We start from the raw sequence: 13,135 nt of genomic DNA, 5'->3' as shown, positions 1-13,135 counted from the left end.
CTTTCCGTAGTTTCCGTTTATGATTGGGTCCCCGTTTGTATCTCATGCTCTACGACCAGCTTTTGCTACAAAAGTCACCGTAGACCAGGAATAGATGTTGATAGGAAGCGTTTTACCACTCCAAGATATCTCATCAAACGTATCATTTCTGTAATGGATTTGTATTTACAATACTAGATTGCAGGATGACATTTTCATTGTTTGACAAGATGAAACAACTTCACCCAATCTGTATGAATGTGTAGTAGCATTCATCGTTCTTTAAAATAAAACAAAAAAGGACGGGTTGTAAAAGGTGACTTGGAGAGATACAACAGACAACTGGAAGTAACTGCAGCAAAGAAGAAGACTATGGGACAGAGCAACCTTTGGAATTTAATTCAATTCAGGAGGCTTCACGCAGGCTTTGCCAAAGCAGCTGAATTGCCAAAAGGTCTATTTTAATGGCACTGAAATGAAAGAGCAGGATGCATTGAGTTGATGTGGGGGGAATGCTAGGAATATTTTTCTTCCAAAATGCATGCATAATATCCAAGATGGCATTTGTGAGGGAGGAAAATAACACTGTTTTCCACTGCCTCTGAAGTCAGTGCTAAAGGAGCGTGCTAAATCATATCATCTTAATGCTAGGCTGAATTGAACACCGTGCCAACAGGCTTTGACTGTGTGTGTGTGTGTGTGTGTGTGTGTGTTTGTTTGTGTGTATCTGTGTTGGGAGTGTGGGAGCTAATCTCAGTGGGCTATTGAGTCCTCCTCCTCTTCTTTACCACCCACACATCTCTTCCACACACACAGACACAAACCACTGCAGCCGCCAGCCAATCACTACCTCTCTTCCTCTCTATTCCCTTTACCTGCGTCACTCTGCATGTGTTGCCATGGTGATCACTGATGCTCCACCCACACTCTGTCTCTCTGCCTCTTTCAGTATGAAGATGAACCCGACTTGGGGCTGATGATGCAGGCAGGCTGCACACGTCATCATTTCCCTCGAGAAGAAGGCCTATTTTTACCACTGGGCACAGAGTATACCACGCTGCCCAACATATTTATGGAACCGCAGCTAATCCCAACCTGCCTGGAGAAACATCTCTCCCCAACGCTGAGCATTTCTCTCTCCCTCTCCATTCATCTCACGGAAATTCTCTTCCTTCAAAGGCGTCATTTTATCCCTTGAGTTGAGATGGTAGCTCTCGTAAAGGTTTTAAAAAATCTGTAATATCTGTGCTGTTTAATCTGTGATACTGTAATTATTATGAAAGGGAGATTACACACACGTATTCATCCTTTACATGGAGGTAACACAGTCACCAAAGGAGCAAAGATTCAGAGACAAATTCACAAAAGGACTGCGCAGCTTTTGCAGCCACTAAACCTGCACAAATAAGACTAAAAGAAACCATTTAATTCTCGAAGGACCCACAAACGGTGAAATGCAGCCGTAACTTTGCACCCAAGCAAATAGCTTCTTGGTGCTCCTGTGCAACCACCACAAATTGCTTTAAGTGCATTTATACTTTGCCACATAGATAACTGCTATCAGATGCACAAAAGGGCAAACTGCACTCAGCTGCAAAACTCTATGTCATCCCTGGTCCTCTGACATTCCCGACTGCCTGTTCCCACTTTCTTAATCAGTCCTGAAGTTACTTGAATTTCCTCACCTACTCACACCTGTTTGTACTTTCCCTCATCAGTCCTGCAGTTTATAACTGCCCTTTTCCACACACTCCTTGTCAGTTTGTCAAAGTTGCCTTTTCCCATGAGCTTTCTAGCGTGTTTAACCTGTTGTCTGTGACCTGAAACTTTGGGTTCTTTAAATTGCTACCTGCCTGAACCCCTGCCTTTGGACTGGCTTCTGCCTTCTTTACCTGCCAGACCATATTTTCCTTAGTTAAATATATGAACTGATTCTGTCTGCCTGCTTTTGTCTGTGTTTGGGTTCTTTCCTGGTTGCCCGTATTCACCCTTCTTATATATACAGTCTATGGCTGCATTCAAAACTGCATACTATACAGTGTGTACTGATTTAACCAAAATGTAGTATGCAATATGGAGTTGAGGTTTCACGGCCAGTTCCGCTCACAGACTAGCTACAGAGCAGCAGGCAGTGGCAAGAGAAGATGTTAGGGAAAGAGTAGACTCTGACAGGGAATATAGATACTTAGTAGGACAGCATGACCCTTTTTAATATTAGTTTTAAACTGACTAAAACTACGACACTAATATTTGTAGGGATAGGATTTCACTGTTTTGTTGCTTTAACTAAAAAAGCAGTTTGAGAAACTTTTGCTGAGTCATGTTTTACATTTACAGTCTTTTTTTTGTCCAGTGCTTTAAAGGTTAAAGCCTATAGCATGCTGCAAAATAACTGCATACTACTGACTAACGCAGAATACAGTACCTACTGCATAGGTCGTATGCAGTGTTGAATGTAGCCTATGCATTCACCCCTATGACATCAGGAAGCACAGACTGACCATCTCTATAAGAAAAATATCAATAACTTGATTTTAAGTCTACAGAATACTGCATGTTACTTAAAATGTGTATATATATATATGTATATATCTCGGCTCTTAATGGGTACAGAGCATGAAGATACAATCTTGTAAATCTTGACCTAGACAATTCACATGAACCTAGAGTAATAGTAGTCTGAGGATCAATCACTTTGGCACATTATATAGGCCTACAGCAGCAAACTAGGTGATCCCTTAAGCTTGTACCTCGTACCAAATCATGTGACTTGCATGTCTTTGCACTGTGGGAGGAAACCTGGGCATTCAGGGGAAACCCACACACACACACAAAAAAATGGGTGTCTTGCTGTTGGGTGTTGGCATCAACCACTAAGCCACCTTACCGCCCTGCAGCAGCAGAGTTTCTGTTCGGATGTGGCAGATGAACCTGTTCTCCTCCCAAATTCACTACAGAGAAATGTCTTTATGTTAACATTTAACATTAAAAACCAAACAATCAGCCTCAAAGGTGACATTAAAATGGCACGAGACACAGTTACAAAATCTTTACACAAAATGTGATTTACATTTTTATGTTTTACAGTCAGGGTGGAAAATGGATGGAAACCTCCAATTGATGATGAAGCACATTTGTTGACACTTCTGTCTCTACTGTCACACTCATTTTCTACTGGGACATATTATTGATTGACTATTAGAGCTGCAAAATATGATTAAATACATAAATATTACATATCATAAAACAAATAAATATAGAAAATAAAAAGAAGTATGCTAGACAAGCAGGCTATAGCACTGTATACACTCTCAGTAACACGCTTCAGTCAAAATACAGAATTTTAAACGAGTAAGGAAGCGGATAAAGAACAAATAAATAAATAATTACAGTACCAAATCAATTCAACTGTTTAGGTCTCTCAGTGTGAAGACTTTAAATATGTGAATATGGGGCAACATTAGGGTGTGATGTTCCACTGTGATGATCCAGTTTGTTCCATGTGTGACATGTTCTGGAAAAAAATATGAATGAAATAGGCTATCTCTGATGCTTTTGTCTGTTTCTCTACAACAGCTCATGTTTAACCATGAGGTGTAGGCCTAGTGAGGTTTTGTGGTTAAAACTGTCAGTGTGTGTTTGTATGTGGGCACAAGTGTGTTTTAAACAAACCAATAGTACGCACACACTGTTCTCTCTCTCTCTCTCTCTCTCTCTCTCTCTGTGGGTTCCTACGTGAACCATGAACGTGGAACTACCTAGAAACTACGTCATCAGGCCCAGTGGAGCAGGTTAGTAGGACAATTACATGTGTAGCCTACCTATACTTGTTATTTACGTTATTTACTATTGAAGCGTGCTGAAAAAAAAAAAAGTATCCCTCAGATAAATAGAATCCTGAAAATATGTTCAACCAAAACTCCATTCCTGCCCCTTCAAAAAGATGAAAAGTAACAAAAAGTCCATGCTGTGAGGACAGAACACGCCCCTCCTTCCACATGTAGGCCAATATATTGAACCACACAACACTTTTGAGGTATTACACAATCTGATCTTTAATTAAATTTAAATGTAGCCATTCACGTTTGGTGACTGAATGTTAATTAAAGTGACAGTTGGGTCTTTCTTGAAAAAGACATTGCTGTTGAGTTTTTCAAATGTATTTTTTGGCACCTTGAGCGCCACAGGCCGAGTGCCATATAGTCCTGTTGCAGAGAAGGCAAACATCTCTACGGCCAATATCTCCAAAACTAGGCAACTCACATCAAAACAACCTTAATTGATAAATAGCAATACAGGTAAGAGAAAAAAATTTAGATTTTGGGTGTAAACTGTCCCTTTAATAAGGCTGATTTGTGTTTTCTGATGTTCTGAACAGCCACACTTGAAGGTTGGGTGAAAAGCCGGCCGTCATAGAGATAATTAAGACCTGTTATTGGTTCAAATGGGGAAAAACAGCGCATCCTTTCAATCGTGCCAGGAAGGCATTCAGTTGTAAACATAGCAGAAACTGTAAAGAATAAAAATGGAGAGCTTCAGTAACAAAATCAAATCAAGTTTTTCAAATCACACACTGGCTGTGTCGCTGGGGGGGGGGGGGGGGGGGGGGGGGGGGTAGTGGCATGTTAAAGCCTTTAAGGCTTTGTCTTGATTTAAAAATACATACATTAGCTTTATTATTATAAAGATGACATGACTATTTATCATCAACATAAGCACCAAAGAGGTCCAAGATCACATCCCTTCAGCTGCAGATTCAGCAATGTATTCATAAAAAGCCAGATTGATTATGTATGAAAGATAGATGCGGCAAAAGAAAATGAAACTTCAAATAAGGTTTTGTTTGACATGTGTTTAATAAACAGTTTTATTTTTGAGCACACAAGTCGCATACATTAAATGCCATTCAGGCATTGTATCATTGTTGGCCTGACATTTATCTAGTTAACTACTTTGAAAGAATGCCTCGCAAGCTTATACAATATCTAACTTAATCCATGTTAGCATGCAAAACCTGTTGCCAGTCAAACAACACAACACTTAACTTATGCGTTGGGCTTCATTAGCTTTCAAACCTCAGAGTTGTGTCACAAGAAATTCATAGAAATTCAACAGATGAACCACATGTTGCTCAATACAGCACAAAACGTTCTCAACCGATGCCAAGCATTCCTGACAGCTCATCACTTTCTGTCTTGACTTGCAGCATCAACCAACAGTCTCTGATGACAAATATTGCTGGAGGCCTGAATGTATACAGCTCATGTTGACTTATGTTTGAAGAATTTAGAACATTTAGCTTGTCATATGACACACTATAAATCATGTAAAAGGCCAATGTTTATATCTGGAACTCTTTATCATGTCAGGAATCCTAAATGAATTGAGAGGGAACAGTTTGTTCTGTAGGACCATGCAGCACCATACAGGTATCTTTTAATATTTTAGCCCATTGACTATTTAAAAATAAGTGTTGTTGTTTTCTTCTTCTCTTTTTTAATTTGCAGTATGAGTGGAGTTTGGATGTTCTCCCTGTGTCAGCGTGGGTTCTCTCCGGCTTCCTCCCACAGTCCAAAGACATGCAGCTTAGGTTAATTGATGACTCTAAATTGCCCGTAGGTGTGGATGTGAGTGTGAATGGTTGTCTGTCTGTCTCTATTTCTATGTCAGCCCTGCGATAGTCTTGCAATCTGTCCAGGGTGTAGCCCGCCTTCGCCCAATGTCAGCTGGATCGCCTCCAACTGGATGGATGGCTCAATATATGCCAGTACTTGTGTAAACCAACTACTGTATCTGAAGATTTAGCTGTACTCTTGTGACATGGCTCTAGGAATGGCACTGTCTGTTGTCAGTTGGTTAGCACAGTTGGGTAGCACACCTCTTTGGTCCAAAATGAAATATCTTGACAACTGTTGGATGCATTACCATTGATTTCAGCACTCACATTCAGGCTCCCCAGAGGATGACTTTTGAGGAGTTGTTGATCCCTGACTTTCCATCTAGTGCCACAAACATGTCAAAGTTTTCCCTTATTAAGTGAAATATATATTTTGTTTAAAAATGCTATAGGTTACTGGCAGTGCATTACAATTCAAAAGTCGAGTTTGCAATTTAATTTTGAAATTATTGTCTGCCAGTTTGAAAATGAAAGACCAGTTTACATGTAATGTCCTTTTAAATTTTGGTAGTAACATATTTTAGAGTATACGCATTCTCACTAATGAAATCAAAATTGGATTTTTACATGTTGAACTTGATTTTTTTCATACATCATGCACACTCAAAAGAAACACATTTTTCTCTCTCTGAAATTCTTCACTGTTGTCAACTAATTAACTAGTATTGATTAGTCTTTGCTGTCTTTGATTCAAGTAAAAAGATGTTGTTGGCTTACATAACAAAGGTCCATGACCGAAAAACATTGCATATCTAATAAACTCCGTGCTGACAGTGTGGAGGAATTCAACTTTTTCTCTTGCAACTCTACGATAACCTTTGAAGTGATACCCTATTTTTAGGTATCGAACTCTCACTTTCCGTAGGTTTGAAAAGTAGCTGTAACAGTGTTTCGTTTTATTCTTCATGAACAGCAGCAGCTGTATTCATTACATTCGGTTTGTGATCAACCGGGATTTTTTTATGGTTAAAAATACATTTTCATTATTTAACCAAAGTAAGGCTAGATACACTGCTTCCGTGCCTTGATTTTACTCATTGATAACAAGACAGACTATAACATTTTAATTAATTGAGAGGAAATAATCTGATCTGGCATTAACAACATGTAATACAACATTACAACACAATAACAAATCACTTGGAAATTCAGTGTCCAGAAACATAATATGTGTCGTGTTTAACTCTTTGTAAATGTATTTTCCTCACATTGTGTGCTGGTGATTAAAGGGAAAGGGAAATGACAGTGTGTGTTTGTGTTTGTGTGTGTATGTGTGTGCGTTACATCCTTTTCCAGCTACCGCCTGCCCTTTTCTTTTCTTGACTGCAGGCTCAGCACCCCCACTCTATACACTGATATTCAGCTTTTAGACAAAAATATCTCTCCTCTGTTGGTTTACTCCCCCCCACCTCCATTTCCGCTACAATGTTCAGAGCTCTGACATCACAGGGTCCACCATGTGATCCACCCACACAAAGCTTTGTAGCGATGGATGGGGCCTACCTGTGACGCACATACCTCCTCTGTGTAACCCTTTACAAGCTGACAGAACACTGTTTGGTAATGAAGACAACAATTTGTTCTCTGTTTTTTTCGGAAAAAAACTAAAGAAAATGTAAAGGGAGGGAACCAAACACAGACATGGCATATTAAAGGAACTATTCAATTAATTTACTGGGACTTGAAGTGTGTTTGTACACAATACAGTGTATAAAAGTACGGTATGTTTATAGGAGTGAGAAATCTGCGTATTTAGTGGCAGGAGGGATAGTCTGGATAACTATGACCAAATCTATCAACCTTGGACAAACAGAGCTTCCACTATGAGAAGTGCTCACCACTGAAGATTTACACCTCATTAGTTTCACTTTTAAAGAAATCCACTTAAAACAAACAGTGGTAATATTATTTAAACTCTCTCTTAATTGGGACATTACATTTTAAAAAGGGAAATTATAGAAAATCACAACGCATAAATGGTAACTGAAATAATCATGTGACTTTTTCATAGGATGGATGTGTTGCGTGCGAGAAAGTGTTGAAATCAGAGGAGTTTCAGATTCAACTTCTCTAAATGATGTTGTGCAGAGATACAACACATGCGTTGGCTGAGGGAATAAAACAGAAGTAAGCCTTTTCTGGGGAGACATCAACAACTGTTCATGTCTTGTGCAAGCTGATATTTCCATTATATAATGCAGTTAGGCAATTAGCCTAACTGCAATTTGAAAATAAATAAATAATGAAAACATGAATCCCAATGCTAAACATTTCAGACTTTGCTATATTAGTTTGACAATATTTTATAGTTTATTTCTCCTCTCATAACAGGTACCAAAGATCATCTACTGAGAAAATGAATAACTCTGGAGTTCAAAGAAATCTTAACACAAGGTCCATTGTCATTTTTTCCCAGAGCTTTCAAGCACAGGTAAAAAAAGGTTGTCAGATGTTGTTATCGCCATGCCAAATGATGTGTTTTGGGGGAAACACACAAAAACAATCTCTCAGCTTGTGGTTAAAAGGAGAATCAAGCTTAATTTCAATGGAAAATAATAACATGCAACAAAGGAAAAACCCAAGGACTGTGAAAAGATGTTGAATGGTCATTCATGGACTTCCTGAAAAACAACGCCGTGGTTTCCCTAACCCACTGTTTGTTTTAAAGCCCCTACACACTCACGGTACATACCCACAGGTGTTTCCCCTTATGTTGCCTTTGACTGTTTGACCATACAGACTAATTGATTGAGGTCTCCTTCACTCCCTTTGCTCTGTTGGACCTCGAAGGCAGGGACAGCTCACACCTTAATGACCAGTAGACTAACTTCAGCCTGAGCAGAGGTCTATATGACAGTAGTACAAGGACAAGTACAAGCCCGGCTTTATTTTTACTGACTATTTTGCTTTTCTGAAGTTACTGCTACAAACGCAGATAATATCCCTCAAATGGATGCTCTTAAAATGAACTATAATCCCAGGCGTGACTATAACAACAAGGTGAAAAACTCCTTTTTTCGGATTCACCAAAATACAATTTTACCCCTCTGCAAGAAAAATACTTTGTAATGGAGTCCAAAGAGGTCTGTTATGATGTGTTTTGTTGTTAAGTGTGGGAGCTGCAGTTTTTGATAACCTAACATTCATAAATATATATATATATATACAGTACACACACACACTCATATACTGTATATAGGGTCTATATGAAAATAAAGAAATAAATGAATAGAAACTCCAGTCGTAGAAATCTAAACCCTGAAACGTAGCCTACGTATGAATGGACATAGTGTAATATCCAAACATCATATTTTCATAAAGCTAATAACAGTGATTTATCAGGAGTAATGCAGTAGTTTACACCACACATTAATAGACCTATATGGGCACTGCCTCCTGTTTCTGTACCAGAATGCAGAGAAGAGTGACACTTCTCTCACGTCTCCTCCTCTCTTCTCGGTTTGTCCCATTATTTAAATAAAAAGTCTGGCGAACGTAATTTCTGCCCCAATGCGCGCGCGCTGATGTGACATAATGGAACGTGCCAGCCTAGAAAAAGCTCGAGGCGGTGCGCGCAGGCGTGCAGTTCACTCAGATCCTGCTCGAGAACAGAGGACCGATAACGGTCTCAGTAAAGTATCAGATATTCTAATTAAACAGGTCATTTTTTCCACTGCTGTTTTCCCCTGTGAGGTTATGGGTAAGGCGCCGTTGTGAGGGAGTGCCGAGTAGTGCGACATATTGGTTTTATTCACGGAAATAATGATGAAGAAGGATATTAACTTGAGCCTGGCGGACGACGCAAACCTCAAGCCGCATCTCTGCGACGCCGAGAGCATCCTCAGCTCCCCGGACCTGGGGCTGCTCAAACTGGCCTCCCCGGAGCTGGAGAGGCTGATCATCCAGTCCAACGGGATGGTCACAACGACACCGACAAGCACCCAGTTCCTCTACCCGAAGGCGGTGACGGACGAGCAGGAGTTCGCGGAGGGCTTCGTGAAGGCGTTGGAGGATTTACACAAGCAGAATCAGCTGAACGGAGCCGGGCAGACGAACGGCAGCCTGGAGCTGTGCGTCAATATCGCCCCGGTCTCAGTACAGCCGGATCTACCGGTGTACACCAACTTGAACAGCTACGGTAGCGGGACACTGGAAACCACTGTCAACTACTCCACAGACACGGTCCCCTTCCCGCCGCCTCCGTCGCATCATTTAGGGGCAGCCCCGCCGCAGCCAGCGCTGTCTCGGGTCCAGCCGCTGAAGGAGGAGCCTCAGACGGTCCCCGACGTGCAGAGCTTCGGGGAGAGCCCCCCGCTGTCTCCCATCGACATTGACTGCCACGACAGCGTGAAAGCCGAGAGAAAGAGGCTCAGGAACCGGATCGCAGCTTCCAAGTGTCGGATGCGCAAACTGGAGCGGATCTCCAGGCTGGAGGACAAGGTCAAATCGCTGAAAAGCCACAACACCGACCTGGCCTCGACGGCTGGCCTGCTAAGGGATCAAGTGGCCCAGCTGAAACAGAAAGTCCTCACCCACGTGAACAGCGGCTGTCAGGTGCTGCCACACGAGGTTCAAGTGCACTAGTCGGAGAAGCAGACCTGAAGTTGGGGCTGCTGACCAGCATATAAGCTTCATGGACTTTGTTGATGTTGGGCTTTTCTGTATTTAGCGTAGCCCAGATGTGCGCTGTTCCCAGTGGAGTGGATTAATGCCAGGCCACGTTAGGTCTAATTGTACATTAATTGAGCGAGTGTTCAAATGATTTTGAGCATCGGCAAAAGACAAAAATACCTGGAAGAGCAAAATTGAAGACAATGGAGTGATGAGACTATGATCGACCAGACATATTATTTAGACATTTTAATTTGTGAAGCAATTTCCAGGATCCACATTGCTCCACAGGCGCCTCCAATCAAAGTTAATCATGGAATTTAAAAAAAGAATTGCTAATTGATTTATTGCATTTATGACGAAATGAAGAGCGTTTTCCTTTCACTATGTCTGATGAAATCCTGTTCTACCTCGTCCACATGTGTACTGGTGAACAAGGCAGCATTGAACTGCAGTGTTGTGTTCATGGGCTTTCCTGATAAGAGAAATGCTCAACTTTATGGACAGAAAGCACGTAATTCTATTTATTTCCATGTAAACATGTTTACAGACTAGCTGTGTCTCAAACCTGGGCCAAACATATTTACAATATTTCTACATGAATATTAATATAATACCTATTTATGACACAGATATACTTAATATATGAGGTGACTGTAAGAATACATGCACATACACCCACATTTGATATGTAAAAGATAGTCTACATATAGACCATTTACCATTTATTTCTATGGGGAACAATTTGCATGTTGTTTACATACTCGAATGTTGCCCACAGCTGGGTGTCAAAGGGTGCAATTATTCAGTGTTTATAATCTTTACTCTTTACAAACACATGTATTTATCTTTTTTTTTTACTCTACTGTGTCCCTATGTGTCAATGTGTTCTTGTTTTAATGTGAGTAGTTGTAACCTTTTAGTTGCACTGCCTATTGCTGTCACCTCTAGCCTGCAGCTGTTTGGATTTATGCCACTGTGTTCTGAAGTAAATGCTGCTCGGCAATAAACACCGTGTCCTACATGTTGGCGAAACTCTGCATGCATGTTGGTAAAATCATAAGTTGGTGGTGGATGGCTGTAAAGGCCTTCAGGTCCAAGGCCGTCAAATACAGACATACTGTAACCATTCATTTTAAGATTATGTTGAGTTTCATAAAGGTATTCAACTAACTGGATCGACTGAAGAATCAGTTTTGTATTTTATTGCACGTTATTCTTGAGAATAACATGGAAATCCTTTTTATATGTTACAGTATATTAAATGAAACAATAAGAAATGATATTGTGGGTTATATGGCAGTGCCCACACAAGATTGACACTATAATTGACAACAACTAAAAGTCAGTACAATACATTTTTCCTGGATCAACTTAAATGATCTTGATTAGAAGTTGATTGATAGTTGCTCCTCTGATGGAGAATGAATTAGAGAAGTCAGTGTTGTATAATAACCAGGATTTAGGAAGCGTTTGTGTGTGTAGAAATCAACATCACATCGTCACCCTGATGTCTTTCTCCCTCTGCTGGTTAAATGTGAAATTGCAAATGATGTTGACCGCACGACATGGTTTAAATGACATCTTGGTGATGTTTGTGATATCCTGAAGAACCTTGAATAGCTCCAGGATGTCAACGGCAAGATTAGGATCAGTTTGATTGCAAATGTTGTTGAATAGCCTATAACAGTGTGTGGTTGGGTATGAGATCACTGATTTATCTTAGTTTTATTGATTCCTCAGACAGGCAGAATTAGATATAATTATTAAATGACTTATCCAAATCAATGCGGAGGTCCTTAAAATCCAGGTTCGACAAATATATAAATTATATCTTCCTTTCGTTAAAGATTGTGTAGCCAGGGGATGTTGCCGTCCACCTATGATGAGCGGGAGACTATCGTCTGACAAGTTTTCACGTGCATTCACCTGGTTAGTCTATTTGCTGTCAGGAGCACCAAGCACAAATATTTTGCACACTTACTCGAGTACATTTCTGTGTGCATTTTCCCTTTAATAAGCATCAACTGTGACGGGTTGCTTCTTGCTGCACAATATCCTTCTACATCTTCTGCCAACAGAGAGTGAAACAGTGACATCTTGAGGCTCTATTGGGACAAGAAGCATCCAAACATTTGCCATCAACATGACAATGTTACTGCTAAATCGAGATGACTCTCAGCTAAAGTAATTTGATTACTTTGAATAAATCTGGATCTCCACTTTATTGTTTTGGGTTAAACAACATTCATGCGGATTTCAGTTAGTTTGCATCGATAACATCACCTCATTTTGAGATTTTAACTTCATTAGGACGAGCAGGTAACATCATCTCACCCGTAAAGGTACAAAATCTTTCGAGAATCAACTGCTTGTTAGTAACTTTTTATTGTTTTACCACAAAGTACAGATAAAAACATCCACAGCATATTCTCTCACCTTAATGGCCCAAACCGAGGAGCGTGTGAAGAGGCAGTGAGACGAAACCGAATAAAGTACATGTTCCTGCGTGCTAGTAGAAGATCTAAAGTCGGCAACTTCTACCAAGCTTGATGGCATTTCTCTTTTGTGTAGATACTGTAGTGTGTATTGCTTTTGTAACAGAGTGACACATTCATTCACAAGCAGGCCTAGTAATGAATGCAGATACAGTACAACATGGCTCTTTTGGGGGGCGGGGGGGGGGGGGGGGGGGGTTCAGGTTTTAACTGTCTTTTTTTTTTTTTTTCTTTGTTGCAAGCCTGAGTCAATACAACACAATCCACAAATATGACTCAAAAAAACAGTATTTACAGAACTGGTTTATATAGAGAGGAAGACATATTAGAAAGGAGAACAGTTTAACAGTTTGGATTTTAACCAGTCACA

At 40.3% G+C, this 13,135-nt stretch overlaps 1 protein-coding gene across 1 annotated transcript; it reads left to right on the top strand.

The window, feature by feature from the left end:
- Positions 1-9,206: 9,206 nt before the first annotated feature.
- LOC142946734 (transcription factor JunD-like) lies at positions 9,207-11,441 on the top strand. The gene has a single exon (XM_076088214.1). The coding sequence runs from the start codon at positions 9,419-9,421 to the stop codon at positions 10,238-10,240; it is 822 nt and encodes a 273-aa protein (XP_075944329.1). The 5' UTR covers positions 9,207-9,418; the 3' UTR covers positions 10,241-11,441.
- Positions 11,442-13,135: the final 1,694 nt, after the last annotated feature.

The sequence above is a fragment of the Anarhichas minor genome, unplaced genomic scaffold, assembly GCF_050575085.1.
Source record: "Anarhichas minor isolate MPS153535 unplaced genomic scaffold, ASM5057508v1 ptg000010l, whole genome shotgun sequence".
NCBI classification, from domain to species: domain Eukaryota; kingdom Metazoa; phylum Chordata; class Actinopteri; order Perciformes; family Anarhichadidae; genus Anarhichas; species Anarhichas minor.
Note: the sequence above shows the minus strand (reverse complement) of the source record. Positions and strands in the feature narration are given on the sequence as shown.

Coding starts and splice junctions, on each gene's coding strand:
- LOC142946734 (XM_076088214.1), top strand. CDS start 9,419: ATGATGAAGAAGGATATTAACTTGAGCCTGGCGGACGACGCAAACCTC.